The following is a 15865-nucleotide window of genomic DNA, read 5'->3' as shown; positions in this document are numbered from 1 at the left end:
GAGTCTGTTCACATAGTTACTGTATCTATGGATCTCTCTCTCTCTCTCTCTCTCTCTCCCCCACTGTGTGCTTATTACATGTGGTGACCCAGTGTCACCAATCATTCATTATTCTTATTAATAATGAATTATTAATTAATTAATATAGCCAGAGAGAGAGATAGATTTATTTTAATATATTGGCTAAACTTTATTGCTGACAAGAAACTGTTGTCTTTGAGGAATTCTGTGAAGCCATGTCCTTCTGGGGTTCTCTTTCCTTCTCTGTACGTAATAGCAGGCCATTAATGCTCATAAATATATCATCTATAAGTCAATGCTTTTCAACCTTTTTTATATCAAGGCCCATCATTTTTTCTGCATTTGAGACCACCCTTTGATGAGATTTAGCCTCTCAGAACCAACACTAGAATTTTGTTATTGTTGGATCAGAAAATAACAATATTTTACTTTTTCTTTTATTATGTAGACTAATAGACTTCTTGTAAATTTAGTAATGCAGATGTTTAACAATAATTTAACTCTCAATTAGCTGGGGACCACCTGGTACCCCCTCAAGGACCACTGGTGGTCCCCGGACCACTGGTTGAAAACCACTGCTATAACTGCATGAGCATGGGATGATGAAGTTGATATGCAAGCGATGATCAATTGGGAGTGATGATCAATTAGACCCTGCCACGGTGGCAGAGGGGTCTAATCACCTTGAAGGGGTTTCTTTCTCAATGATGACAGGCTCCCCATTGATTATCCTGCTTATTATTTCACGGCTAGTTACAGTTTTTCACAATTGTTAACACACGTTTTTCACAACCTAACGGCATTCTCAAAACTGCACACACAAAACTGAAAGCCTCACACACAAAATGCTAAACCCTGACTCTCCTTTTCCATGATGACTCTTTGCCATCAAATCTCTTAACTGTTCCCAAAATGGAACTTGTGTTTTAATTTGGTACGCACAGCCATATTTTCAAATGACACACACATACCATTCATTGAGTACGCACAACTAAGCATTGGCTACACACTACCAAGCATTTACAGCACAATGGAGTGAAACATTGAAAACACAATCATATAGAAATGGAACACACATGAATGACAATGACTCTGGAGAATGAGACATTTCTCCTTTTGTAAAATTACTCCGTGTAGGCCTACTTCTTCATAGTCAAACATAAAACAGCACACAAATATGCACCTTAAAAAATGTTTTTTTACTATAAACCAGCCTGCTCAAAGCGGTTCCGTTCATATACCTTCTACCTCCAAGCTGAAAAGAACTCCTCAATAGGATTCAGGAAAGGAGAATAAGGTGGAAGGAATAGAACAGAAAAATGTTCTAATGATGCTAGCTCTGCATTCAACATCATCCTCCCCCACAGACTGGTGGACATACAGTACTGGGGGAACTGGGTTTTCCACACAACACCTGCATGTGCATTAAGAGCTTCCTGTCTGGTCGCAGCCAGAGGGTGAGAGTGGGCGATCACACATCCACGTCCCTCAGCCTCAGTACCGGCTCCCCACAGGGCTGTGTACTGAGCCCGCTGCTCTACGCCCTCTACACACACATGAATGCACCCCCACCCACCGCAGCAACACCATGGTGAAGTTCGCGGCTGACACCACAGTAAGTAGGACTAGGGCTCATCTCAGAGAAAACAACCTGCTCTTGAACACATCCAAGACCCAGGAACTTGTCATCGACTACAGGAGGAAGAAAACTGACATTCCACCATTGATCATGAATGGGGACTGTGTGGAGAGGGTGTCCTCTTTCCGCTTTCTGGGAGTCCACATCGAGGAGAGCTTGACCTGGAATGTGAACACCTCTGAGCTGCTGAAGAAGGCCCGGCAGAGACTTTATACTTCCTGAGGGTGCTCAGGGGGAATAACATCACACGAGAGACTGCTGGTGTCCTTTTATCTGTGTGCCATAGAGGGCATTCTAACATACTGTATATGCACCGGCTGTACAGTAGCTCAGAGGAAAAAGCTCCAGAGGGTCACAGAGGGCACAAACAATCGTTGGCTGCCCAATCTATCTATCTATCTATCTATCTATCTATCTATCTATCTATCTATCTATAACTGTGTAGTGGCTGAGATTGGGTTGGACCCTCTGGCTCATGGTCAAACCATGATTGAGCACATGGTCAACCACAGTTGCCCGAATCTCATTAGATATGACCGTTCTCCTTCTTCTTTCTCCTCTTCCTCTCCCTCCTCCTCCTTGTCCTCCTCTCCCTCCTCCTCCTTCTCTCTGTCCACCTACTCCTCTAACTCGTCCTCCTCTCACTCTTACCCCTCTCCTTCTCTGGTTGTCGATCTCTTCAAGGTTCTCCATTGTTCACCCAACAAAACAGAGGCTCCCAAGTCCCATTTATGTTGCAGTCCTGATTGCAAATTGCTCACATTCATTCATTCTCATTGATCTGAATGTTTAGAGATTTGACTATTTGTGTGTTGTAGGTTGCTTTGAGATTTTATGTGAGAAGTGTGTGCAACAACTGAACATTGTGTGTAGTGTTTGGACAACAAGGTAATGTGTAATTGAAGTCAGAGTCTAATGCAGATAAGGGAGTGTGATGTAGTGCAAATTGTGTCGAGCGATTAGGTACATGAAGTGAAGGTTGTGCAAATTGTGCCAAGTTTTCGATTTGTGTGTGTTAATCGTGAAAAACTGTAATAAAGAAATCTATAAATTGACCCAAAAGTAGCAAACCAAAGGTTTGCTTAGCTCACGGTAATACAAGTATTCCATTAATTTATAACGGGTGCATCCAGAGTGCAGCAATAGACAGACGTACGTATATTCGGTTACCGAATATCGGTTATGTCTCGCTTCCAAAAACATTCTTGTAGCCAATGTTTAGCTGTAATAAATAACAAATAATAATAATAATAATAATAGCTCAAATTTATATAGCGCTTTTCTAAATACCCAGTCTTAGTCTTAGTCTTTAGGTCTTTTAGTCTTAGTCAAATACATTTTAGGTTTGAATATGCAATACAGACACAGATTTATATCTTTAATATGAAACATGTCACGTTTTATTTGTAGTCTCTTTAGTCTTAAGTGACAAAATTAACACTGTAGGACACATGATCCTCAACTGTATATAGGCCTACCCAAATATGTGGGTGTCTTTCAGCAATATCATCTTGTTGAACATGACACATGACATGTAAATTGGGATGGATTTTGATTGGCCAGCAGTTATCTCCACTACAGTATATACTGTAGGCCTGTATCTTCATTTGAATATTGTGTCGGGTGGAAACCTTATATGTTAAACCGTACCTTTTTATAATTATTTAAAGAGACACGTGACACGTTGTGAGGTTGTAGATGTGCTATTTTCACAACTTTTATGCAACACTCTTGTGTCTTGCATATTGTGTATGACGGGCGTCACTGTACTAAAAGAAAGAAAAACATAAAAAAATGCAATATACGTTCTTTAAATACCAGGGGAATACTGCACATCAACTGTATCAGGCTTTAGACGAGGCCAGAGCTGGTGCAATCGCTTTCTGACTTTTCTTATGCCCCATAAGATATAGCAATGGGCCAACAATTTGGCCTCTCCACACCTTATTTTAAGACAAACACACGCATGGGCGCAACAGATGGGCGAAAGCACATTTGGTGCTTTCATAACGTGCAGTCGTGCACGGCACGCTGGCCATGAAAACGACAACTGTGTCGGTTGTAAACTAGCAATGAACACATTGCGCAGCCCTGAAGTATGGAGCCCCCAAATAGCGTCCCTAGGGAGTTAAACATGCACGCATCGTCTGTCGGGAGGAAACCGCATAATATGTCCAAAACTGTAAACGGCAAAAGTAGCAGATTGACATGCTCAAAATGAGGCGTGACGCTATAGCATGAAAAAACACAGAAGGTTAAAACATGGAGATTAGAGGCTTCTGCCCGACAGCAACAAACATTTGACAAAATACATGTCTAGGAGTTAAACACTAGTGGCTTTTATGGTGTAGCTCTAGTCTAGGCTGTACAGTGGAAACTACTGCAGTGTTTCTGTGCATTGTGTGCAGTATACGACCGCCCAAGGCCACCCTAAAACCAATCTCTGCCTTGCATCTGAATGTGTGTGTGAATGAAGTCTGCACATGCATGGGTGAGGAGTGGAAGGTCTCGTGCTCACACACACACACACACACCTTGTTTCACACGTTCCTTTTATCCTGACTGTGATCTGTGCACAGTGTAGCAGAAGTAAGTTGTTTTTCACAGAGCGGGGCATAGTGTGTGTGTGTGTGTGTGTGCGTGTGCGTGTGCGTGTGTGCGTGTGCAGGCCGGGGACTGGGGGGGCTTTGCGCTGAGTAAAAAGGCCAAGCGCAGCAGGTACTCTCCACTGTTTACCCTCTAGTGGGCGTCATCACACAGCCCTGGCTTTTCACTCGTGTGCGTGTGTGAATGTGTGTGCATGTGTGCCTGCATGCGTGTGTTTACGTGTGTGCTTGGGTTCGTTTGCATATTCATGCACAAATGCCTAACTTGTACATATAACTCGCCTGTGTATAGCGTGAGTGTGTGTCTGTGCATGTGTATGAATGTATGAGCGTGTTTGTGTGCGTGCGTGTGCTCCAGTCAGTCTGCATGCATGCATGCATGCATGCATGGTGTCCTCATCTCGGAGCGATCATAAAGGCTACTTTTGACTGTAATCTCTCCTGAAAACTCCTTCCTCTCATCCCGGTCACTTTCTCTTTTTCCTCCAGGTCCCTCTGTCACAAAACTAGGCAAACGGAAGAGCGGCATGTACGGAAGTGACAATTCCTCCCCAAGTGGGCCAAAGTCTGACCGCAGTATACTTGAGTGGATGTTTCACAGTTTGTTTGTGCGTGACTTTTTATTATGTATGCCAGTGCTTCCCAAACACTGAGTCGCGGGACCCATTTGTGGGTAATCTTTTTTATTATTTCAAATGATGTTTATAAATGGATACAAAAATGTAAATTGTTCAGAAAAGCATTTTTCAAAAGAAAAATCCAGTGCATTCCATAAATAATAATAAATAAATAAAAAATTGTAGCGAAAATAGCAGATCTAGATGAGCTATTTGCCACTCTAGTCTTTTGGATCTTGAGCTAAAATGTTTGGGAACCAATGCTGCATACCAAATCAAATCACTGTATGCGGTACAGCAGAAAGCTTGCCAGCACGGACACTTAACGAACAATAGTCTATTGGATGAATAAAATGTTTTCAATGCAATCAATACAATCCAACATCACCACCAGTGCCAGGATGAAAAAATACACACTGTGCTATTCTCTTTATCTCCTCCTGCCCAGAAGTGAATTGGCACAGGGGTCATTATAGCCTCATTCCCACAGCTGTGTGTGTGCGTGCGTGCATGCGTGCGTGTGTGCGTGCGTGCGTGTGTGCGCACGCACAAATGAAAACGTGCCCATCTCTGATGGATTAATTACAGACTCCAGCGTGGTAGTGAAGGCTACGCTATACTAGGTAGAAACAGCTAGAAGGGTTCTGTACAAAACAGACTGAGGCCAAACAACATTGACGTGGACATCGACTGCAGGAAAAGTTGGCCTTTCAGCTGATTACTCATGTACAAAATGTACATGCGTAATCAAAGCTTGACTGCAAGTATGAGTACAATCTGTCAATCTGGTACCCACACCCCACTTTGTGTAAAATCATGATTCTGAACAACACCTAGAATCCATCACACACATAAATGGATGTAGTGAATACAAACATTTGTATATAATTGCTGGCCACGACCGTATTGTTGACGTATAGTGTGAGCTTGTATTATTGACTATTTCAAACTGACGTTATATAAACGCTCTTTGGCCCAAATCAGAAAGGACAAGAAAGAAGAAACGCATGAAGAAACAGCGATGGAGAGAAGGAGATGGAACGAGGAGGGGAGTGTGCGTAGTGCGTGCGTACCTGTGGTCGTCGGGCTCGGCGTGGCTGCGGGTAAACTGGGGGGCTCGCCCAGCACCAGGCGGACTCTCTTGGCGTGGGTTTTGCCCTGGTAGTGGGACTGCGCCACTATGGCCGAGGTGAAGAACATGTTGCACAGCGTGCAGCATTTGTTCCGGTCCACCTCTGTCTCCGCACTGTCCTACAGAAGCAGACGGAGAGGTGGGGAGGAGCAGAGGGATAGAGAGAGAATAGGAGAACAAGGGAGAGCGAGGGATGCGAGGAGATGGGGAATGAAGGGGAGGAGGGAGAGGGCAGGAGTGCAAGTAAGAGAATAGGACATTCTGCGTTGACCTCGCTTGGCTTTGGCACACGCACGCACGCGCGCACACACACACACACACACACACACACACACACACACGCATGCACATCGACAGCACTGCCTGAATGACACAAGACTACAAGGCCGATCAAGTATTCATCTCTCCAGCGAGCCGATGGGGACTCAGACTGTTGCTCAGCCCTTCAACCATCGCTGCTTCATCACTACTGAAGATGATGAGTGGAGAGATCTCCCCCCCCCCCCCCCCCGAGAGAGAGAGAGAGGCAAACCAAGCTGAAATATCTCATGCATGCACACTCCCGCATGCACACACACACACACACACACACACACACACACACACACGCACACATACACCCTCGCTCAGAGCATCTCTGTACTACAGCAATAGAAGAGCAGTCCGTGAGAATACTGCATACTGCAAGTTATCCTCCTATTTCTGTTCATAAAGGCATTTTTTCACGATGACGCCATACATACAGAACGTGTTCTATAGATCAGCTCTATTTAGGTGTTTTTGTAAGTGCTTGCAAAATAAAGTTGTCTGTGTATAGTATATTGCAATAGCTTGCAGTTTTGAAAAAAGAAAAAAATGTTTTTGTCAACATCACAATCTTAAACTGACAAATAACTGAATTGTCAAGAAGCAAGTCATTGCAATTCTGTGTCCTTAACACTAGCATGTCTGAAGTACAATCAGACACAAGTAGCATAAGCTTAAATTCACATTTAGAATTTTTTTCAGATGTCAAACATTTCTGAGATGATAGAATGGTGATGGATGATGATGGTCATGGAAGGGGAACCTTCTGAAACGCAGTTTCAATGAAAATGCAATGCAATGTTCCATCTTTCCATTATGAAAGCTATAGTGAAAGCCTGTTTTTATTTTTGGGGGATTCAATGTGCTTCATTGTCCCCTTGGAGGAATGTGCCCTCTGCATATGACCCGTCCTAAGGAGCAGTGAGTGAGCGGGCACAGTGCAGCGCTTGGGGACCAAGCCCAGCGCCTTGGTCAAGGGCACTGTCAGGAGCGTGCATGTCTTCTGTTGTGGGAGGGAATCCCATAGCAAACAATGGGGGACAGACATCATGCTAAAAAAGGTTCTCAACCTTTTCCGGACCAGGCCCCACCCATATGACCACTTAGGTGGATGGATCGTGGGTCGACAGGTGGGCTGTGTGCATTTTCAGAGCATTTATTTGAATGTGTAGGATCAATGAAACTAACTTGGTATACAAGTTTCTACTCTCACAAAGAGGTTTTTAAAAAGAAAGTTATTTGGGGGCCCACTTTCTGTATCCTCACAGCCCACCACCAGTGAGCCCCAGGCCCACAGGTTGAGAAACGGTTCTCTGTACAGAAAGGACCCCACGCTGGCTTATACGATTTGTAGGACTATACCTGGGTGGACGCATCAAGGGAATGACATTTGGGCGAAATCTCTCATTGTTTAAGTTAACTCTTATGTACCTGTACACAAGATGTATTTAGTACAAGTACAACCTTGAACCCTTGTTGCCCTTGTTGCGTTATAGCAGGGGTCCCCAAACTACGGCCCGCGGGCCGTATACGGCCCGCCATGTCATTTTATGTGGCCTGCCTCAAGCAATTTTTATTTTTTATATTTTTTATATAGCCAAAATATAGGATTTTATTTTTATTTTTCATTAGCACTGGATGAGAGCAAATAATTAGAATAATACATTAAGATTAATTTGTATTATTGCTCTTGTATTGCTATTGGAGGCACTGGGGAGACACTGGGGAGGCACTCAGGGGGACACTGGAGAGGCACTGAGGGAACACTGGGGAGGCACTGGGGAGACACTGGGGAGGCACTCAGGGAGGCACTGGGGAGACACTGGGGAGGCACTCAGGGGGACACTGGGAGGCACTGGGGAGGCACTGGGGAGACACTGGGGAGGCACTCGGGGGGACACTGGGGAGACACTGGGGAGGCACTGGGGAGGCACTCAGGGAGGCACTGGGGAGACACTGGGGAGGCACTCAGGGGGACACTGGGAGGCACTGAGGAGACACTGGGGAGGCACTCAGGGGGACACTGGGAGGCACTGGGGAGACACTGGGGAGGCACTCAGGGAGGCACTGGGGAAGCACTCAGGGGGACACTGCGAGGCACTGGGGAGGCACTCAGGGGGACACTGGGGAGACACTGGGAGACACTGGGGAGGCACTCGGGGGGACACTGGGGAGACACTGGGGAGGCACTCAGGGAGGCACTGGGAGGCACTGGGGAGACACTGGGAGGCACTGGGGAGGCACTCAGGGGGACACTGGGAGACACTGGGGAGGCACTCAGGGGGACACTGGGAGGCACTGAGGAGACACTGGGGAGGCACTCAGGGGGACACTGGGAGGCACTGGGGAGGCACTCAGGGAGGCACTGGGGAGGCACTCAGTTGGACACTGGGAGGCACTGGGGAGACACTGGGGAGGCACTCAGGGGGACACTGGGAGGCACTGGGGAGACACTGGGGAGGCACTGGGGAGACACTGGGGAGGCACTCAGGGGGACACTGGGAGGCACTGGGGGGACACTGGGAGACACTGGGGAGGTACTGGACATTTCATATCACACACACCATGATTCACTAGGCCCCTCAAAAAAAGAAAACAGCTTGGCATGGCGCGATTTATTTCAAGCATGCAGGCGCAGCGCCATGCCAACAACATTGTGCAGGAAACCCTGTAGTGCTGCATGTACAGTACGTGCACGGGTTATTAATATTTGGTTATGTGTGGCTTTCTGGAAAAAAAACATGTTTACGTTTAGGCACCCCTGCGATCGTCACACTTTTTCTGTTACAAACTGACCCCGGCCCCCAAAAGAGAAGGAAAAAGTTATGTGGCCCTCACAGGAAAAAGTTTGGGGACCCCTGGCCTATAGCCTATAATGATCACGACAAACATACACCCTCTCATATCCTCTCATCCTCCGGAATTAGCCGATCTACTTGTGGATCTGCTATTTCTGGCACACGACAGGCACACGCTTAGTAGTAATCAGTCTTCTATTTCTCTCTCTCTCCTTTCGACTTGCACACGTCGCTGCTATCTCTTCACGCCGTTCCCCTCGCCGCCACGCTCACGTTGGTATCCTCCCCACATCCTCTCACCTGCCTCACCGACCCCCCCCACCCCCACCATCTCCTGCCCTCCCCCCCAGCCATCGTTCTGTTCGTCTTCATAAAGCATGACCCCCTTTCCCTCTCTCTCTTTCTAATCTGTGCCCACCAGTGCATTCTCTTGTCCGGGTGTCAAAATTCGTTGGAGAGAAGAAGAGAAGCCGTCTCAGATAATAGACAATAGTAGAAAAGACAAAGAGCCTGGCACACTGTGTGTGTGTGTGTGTGTGTGTGTGTGTGTGTGTGTGTGTGTGTGTGTGTGTGTGTGTGTGTGTGTGTGTGTGTGTGTGTGTGTGTGTGTGTGTGTGAGTGAGTGAGAGTGTGTATGCATGTGTGTGTGTGTGTGTGTGTGTGAGAGTGAGTGAGAGTGTGTATGCATGCATGTGTGTTTATGTGATGTCAGCCTGGGTTAGCATCACATACATTGAATGCGAGTGTTCAGGACACCTTTACCTTCCAGGCTTAGCTCTCTCTCTCTCTCTCTCTCTCTCTCTCTCTCTGTGTGTCTCTGCTTCCACTGAGTACGCTCTCCTCTGGGCACCAGTCTCAGTGACTGTGTGTGTGTTGCGCTGATGAAATATTTATCCGTATTGGCATGTCCTCGTCGGCCCTCCTGCATGTCTGCCCTGTGCTGTGATGGTGTTAAAGGCCCTGAACTGTCCCAGAGTCTCTGTCTGACTCATTTCTCTCTCTCCCTCTCACTTCAATGGAATCCATTCATTCTGCTTTATTAGCATGATTAAGTGTTATCTCGTGTTGCCACAGGAAAACTGTTAATCTCCGCCCCTGGTAATAATCCTGTGCATTTCTCTCTCTCTTTGTGTGTGTGTGTGTGTGTGTGTGTGTGTGTGTGCACACACGCACATTTAGGGTTAATATATATTCATAGATTTATCATCTGAGGCCATGAACTCCTATCCATTCTCCTCTCATCCATTCTCCTCTCCTCTCCTCTCCTCTCCTCTCCTCTCCTCCACTTATTTATCACATGACTGTGATCAATAAACAAACTATCTCCACCCAGGGAGCAGTTTTCATCATCTCATTGCACCCCGAGCATCAACTCCCTTGTTATCATATCGGCCCCTCTCATCATGGTGGATGGTGTCTGTTCCTCCCCCCCCCCCCCCCCCCCCCGTCTTCTCTTCCGCTGCTTGTTCTACTGTTCATTCCCACTGCATGTGTTCAATTTATTTCTTCTCATCTTCCGCTTCCGCTTATTAGAATATTTGATTATTATGACTCATCCATAATTACAATTAATTGTATCTATTTCATGAAAGATTCTACTTATTATTGAAAAAAATAATAACTTGATAACTGGTCATTTTAGGTTAAATAAGTTAATGTCTGCGGAATATTAACTAAGCCGCAGAATCAAGGATTGTTGTCCTCACCGACCGGACCTACCAGGTTTCCTGGAAAGGTCTGTTATCATCCCCCCGAACCCTCCAAACTGGGGTCCCACAGGGATCTGTACTTGGTCCCATCCTTTTCTCACTGTACACTAAATCCCTTGGCTCCATCATCTCTGCTCACAATATATCCTATCACTGCTACGCCGATGACACACAACTGTTTCTATCCTTCCCCCCCTCTGCCACTCAGGTGGAAGAGCGCATCACTGCATGCCTGGCTGACATCTCACAGTGGATGTCCTCCAACCACCTCAAACTGAACCCAGACAAGACTGAGCTTCTCTTCTTCCCAGCTAAGTCCTGCCCTATGCGGGAGCTAACTATTTCCGTAGACAACGCCCTGGTAACATCTGTCCCAACAGCCAGGAATCTTGGTGTTGTCCTGGACAGTCAGCTCTCGTTCAAAACTCACATCACAGCTGTCACTCGATCCTGTAGGTTCACACTCTATAACATACGACGAATTAGACCATTCCTCACCCAGGAATCAGCCCAGCTCCTAATCCAGACAACAGTCTTGTCAAAACTCGGCTATTGTAACTCCCTCCTTACTGGCCTACCAGCATGTGCACTTAAGCCTCTCCAGCTGATCCAAAATGCCGCAGCTCGCTTGGTCTTCAACCAGCCAAAATTCTCACATGTCTCCCCCCTGCTCCGCTCCCTCCACTGGCTCCCGGTCGCTGCCCGCACAGAATACAAAACTCTGATGCTGGCATTCAAAGCAACCAAAGGTATGGCTCCCCCATATCTTGCAAGTATGATCGAACCCTACAAACCCTCCCGCGCACTCAGATCAGCCAACGCAGGGAAGCTGGAAGTACCCTCACTAAAAACGCCGGGACAACACTCCACACGTCCCAAACTCTTCTCCCTTCTGGCTCCAAAACTGTGGAATGCACTTCCCATTGCAGTCAGAACTGCAGCATCACTCCCAATCTTCCGCCGTAGTCTGAAAACCCACCTTTTCAGACTCCATCATGGCCCATAGCACTTACCCCACCCCCTTAGATAGCATTTCTGTAGACTTAGATAGCATTTGATACAGACTTATAGCATATTATGTAGACAGCACTATAATTGCATTGTATGTAGTCATAGCATGTCATAGTACATATGTATAGCATAGTAGTATAGATGTATAGTTTATATGTATAGCTTCATTATATAGATATTCCACTGTTACTTTCTTAGCTTACGCATGTTTCTTGATAAATGTTTTTATGTGATGTATTCCCATGCTTTTTTGTTCTTGCTTAATGTAAGTCGCTCTGGATTAAGAGCGTCTGCTAAATGCCTAAATTGTAAATTGTAAATTGTCCGCTGAATTAGGAATGTTTGCCGCGGAATCAAGACTTTTTCTGCAGATTCCTGTGGGGACTAATAATATACAGTATATATATATTATTGGGGGGGCACCAACCAATTCATTGGTCAGCCCGGTGTGTCATGTCAAGTCGATACTGGATAAATATATCATCTGTATATCCTCTGCTAAGTAAAAGCATTCATTTTGCTACTTATGCCTTTTACAACCACATACAATTGTGTGAATTAGGATTTACAGTACTGTGCTTACGCAAGTAAAGACAGTATTGGGAATTGGGTCGCCTGGTTATTCATCTAAAAAAAATGGGTCCCAAAAATGGGAACCACTGCTGTAGAATCGCAGGTCAAAAGAAAAAATACATTTACAATTTTCAGTCAAAATTGTCCTACAGTACACAATACAGCAACGGCCTTCGTGTATAGGCTAGTGCAGGTTTGTAACTCAGAGAGTGTACAAATGTAACCAAATCGACCGATTTGGTAACAATGGTAACATTTGGACGCCCTTAGTGTTGAATTAAACATAAAAAGGGAACATTTAACCTTTTTCCAACATATCCATAGCGTATAATATATGGGTCCTCACTAATGCTCACCATGGGTCGGTGCCATTTATGTCTACACGTTTTTTCCTTCTTCATTACTGGAGAACAATGGCTTCTATTTCAATGTGTGAACACAGAGGGAATAACTGGAAATGGTGCCATCGCATAATGAGCATTAGCGAGGAGCGAGGACCAATTATACGAAGATAAGGTTGAATATGGGCCCGCATGCAGAACAGGGGCGCTGGGGTTCATGTGTGCTCTTAGCCTGATTCGCTGCGTTCCGCGGATCTGAAAATGTCACTGCGCTGCTCAGTCTGGAAAGTCTCCTATTCTCCACAGGTAGGCGGGACCAGAGTGTAGAGTAGGAGAGTAGCGACACGCTTTGATCTCGCCGCAAAGCGGGTGCCTATGGGCTATAGTTCCAAACATTGCTCCTATGACTGGAACTATCCCATTGAGATAGAATGAGCACTTCCGCATTCCATTGTTACAATGGGAGTCAGCGCTAGTGTCGCCACTCTCTTAGTAGATTACTCTGGGCGGGACATATGAAGGTTGAAATGGAACCGTGGCTTCTGATTGGTCTGTGGTGTGGGTTGAGGAAAAACACCAGTTTGACGTTGTATCAATGCGCACTGTGCAGCTACTGCTGTTGTCCTCCAACGTCCCCTTATCATTCACTGAATTCACCCCACACAGCCGTCATTTGTTTTGTACTTCTGAATCTGACAGTGGACTACTGAATCGTTTACTTTTTGCCGTCGGTTTTTACTCTCAAGTCTCGAACGGCGCTATTTTTTCAACAGTGAGAAGCATGGACAGAGTGGCGCTGGATGATGACGTATCAGCAACAATGTGGCTACGTAACAGTTGACGTTATGAAATGCGAGTCAAGCAGCCTCTGTCCAGACTGAGTAGCGAGTGACAAGTACTACTACTACTACTAGTACTACCCCGCAGCCAGAATCCTCACAAACACAAACCGCAGGGCACATATAACTCCAGTATTAGCCGCACTATACACTGGATTCCTATTAAAGCCAGAATTGATTTTAAAATACTTTTAATTACTTTTAAAGCTCTTCATGGGCTGGCCCCGCTGTATATCGTCGACCTACTGCCTCCTAAAACCAATGTCAGACCTCTCAGGTCCTCCAACAAAGGTCTGCTAGAAATACCCACGTCGAAGCTGAAAACTAAGGGTGACCGGGCTTTCGCTGTGGTAGCTCCTACCCTATGGAATGCCTTGCCTCTGGCATTGAAAAATGCTGAATCAGTTGACGGTTTTAAGAGACTCCTAAAGGATTGCATCTCAGTCGTGGAAAAAGTACTCAAATATTTTACGTAAGTAAAAGTGTCAATAATCCAATATAGAAATTCAAATGTACTTAAAGTACCAAAAGTAAAAAGTGCTCATTATGTCCCATTTCAAGTTATCAAATATATATTTGATATAATATTTTGAAAATATGCAACGCATTGTGAGCTTGTAGATCGGCTATTTTCAAATGGCCGAAATGTATAAGGCTGAAGTGGTTAGTACATGTTTTGGAATACTAATCAAAATGTACAGTACGTTTTCACATAAATGTAGTGCAATATTTGCTTCTGAAATGTAATGGAGTAGAAATAAAAGTACAGAAGGAGCGAGTGTATTCTCCGGCAGCGGTAATCAGAAGCGGCGCTGCTGGGGTAGTGTGTCGGACTGATGCCGCCGAAAAATGCACTCGCTCTCTCTCTAAAAGTTTTGAGAGAGAGGAAATTTGAAATACTCGCGTAAAGTACAAATACCTCAAAATTGTACTTAAGTAAATGTACTTATCCACCACTGGAAATCAACAAGCTGACAAATGACAATTTCATGTGGCCAAAATGATTGCATTTAAAGATATGATCGTGATAATTAAAATATTGTTGCTGACGGGCAGATACCTCTTATCTCCATATTCTAACCTTGGAGGTTTTTTCATAAGTCAATGATCATACTGTATGTATGATCATACCTGATCATACTGTACTATAGTGTCACACAAAAGTAGCGGAGTTTCGAGCTTGTAGATCTGCTACTTTTGCTACCGTATGTTAGAATTTGGATCCTGAAAACTAACCGTTTTTCACCCGACAGAGACGACTTAAAATGGCATTTTCTGTCAACTTGCACTTGCGATCCCACTTGCTTGCATCCCAACATCCACATTCTGAGGGGAACATTAGCCAAAAAATATTAGATCTACAATCTACATGCTCACGACACGTCGCAGATCTGCCATCTTTGGCACGAGATACAGGGCCAACGCAGATCCATCGCAGACAGACAATTTCACGAGATGTAAATCTCCACGATAATCTGATTTATTGTGAGCATTTTCTTATCGTGGCAAACGGTCTTATATACTATACAGTCTCATCTCTGATGCAGTTCCTTCATGTCGCTCTGTCCCATCATTCTTCATCGCCCCTCACTGCCCGCCTCCGTTACCCTGTCGCTCACTTCATCTCCCTCGGTCTGTCACGCATAAATAAATATACATCTGTCAAGGAAGGCCCATTTGCATGTGACCTATTTGGTAGAAACGCACTCTTGTGTGTGTGTGTGTGTGTGTGTGTGTGTGTGTGTGTGTGTGCACTTGCGCGCATGTGTTAAGGTGTGTCGCCTCTCCCTATGTCTGCTCCACACAAACATCTCGTAATGAGGAGTCTTTATGCACTTTCTCTCTCTCTCTCTGTCCTTTTGTTTCCCTGCCGCTCCGCCTCTCCTTTGCCACCTCCCTCCACTTCCACTCCCTCTGTGTCCCAGAGTGGGAAAACGATGTCTAAATATACACACAGGGGGTGTGTCTGTGTGAATGCACTCCATTCGGAGCTCCGGGAAGTGCCAAATGTGTACATAAAAAATGTGTGCATCTGCAGGTCCATATGGGAACAACATGGCTTCATGTGGCCAGCCTGATGAGACGTCAGTCACCCATGACGTATATGACTCCACATGGCTTCATGTGGCCAGCCTGAGATGTCAGTCGTCCATGACGCCCAATCTGACCACCATTATGTCTGTTATATATTTATAGTTAAATATTTCACCAAATATGTGTATAGGTTGTTCCTTGGCAGTGTGCAAAAAATGAAACGAGAGAGAAAATGGTGT

General features: G+C 45.4%; 1 protein-coding gene across 1 annotated transcript in view; it reads right to left on the bottom strand.

Annotated features, from left to right (window-relative positions):
- Positions 1 to 15865, bottom strand: part of LOC310865572 (zinc finger matrin-type protein 4) — a 97463-nt gene that overhangs the window by 43374 nt on the left and 38224 nt on the right. The window contains exon 4 of the mRNA XM_083774741.1: positions 5957 to 6134. Coding sequence (XP_083630867.1) covers positions 5957 to 6134 — 178 coding nt within the window. The remainder of the gene's footprint in view (positions 1 to 5956; positions 6135 to 15865) is intronic.

Source organism: Protomyctophum parallelum, assembly GCF_964188405.1.
Source record: "Protomyctophum parallelum genome assembly, chromosome: 10".
Classification (NCBI taxonomy): domain Eukaryota; kingdom Metazoa; phylum Chordata; class Actinopteri; order Myctophiformes; family Myctophidae; genus Protomyctophum; species Protomyctophum parallelum.
Note: the sequence above shows the minus strand (reverse complement) of the source record. Positions and strands in the feature narration are given on the sequence as shown.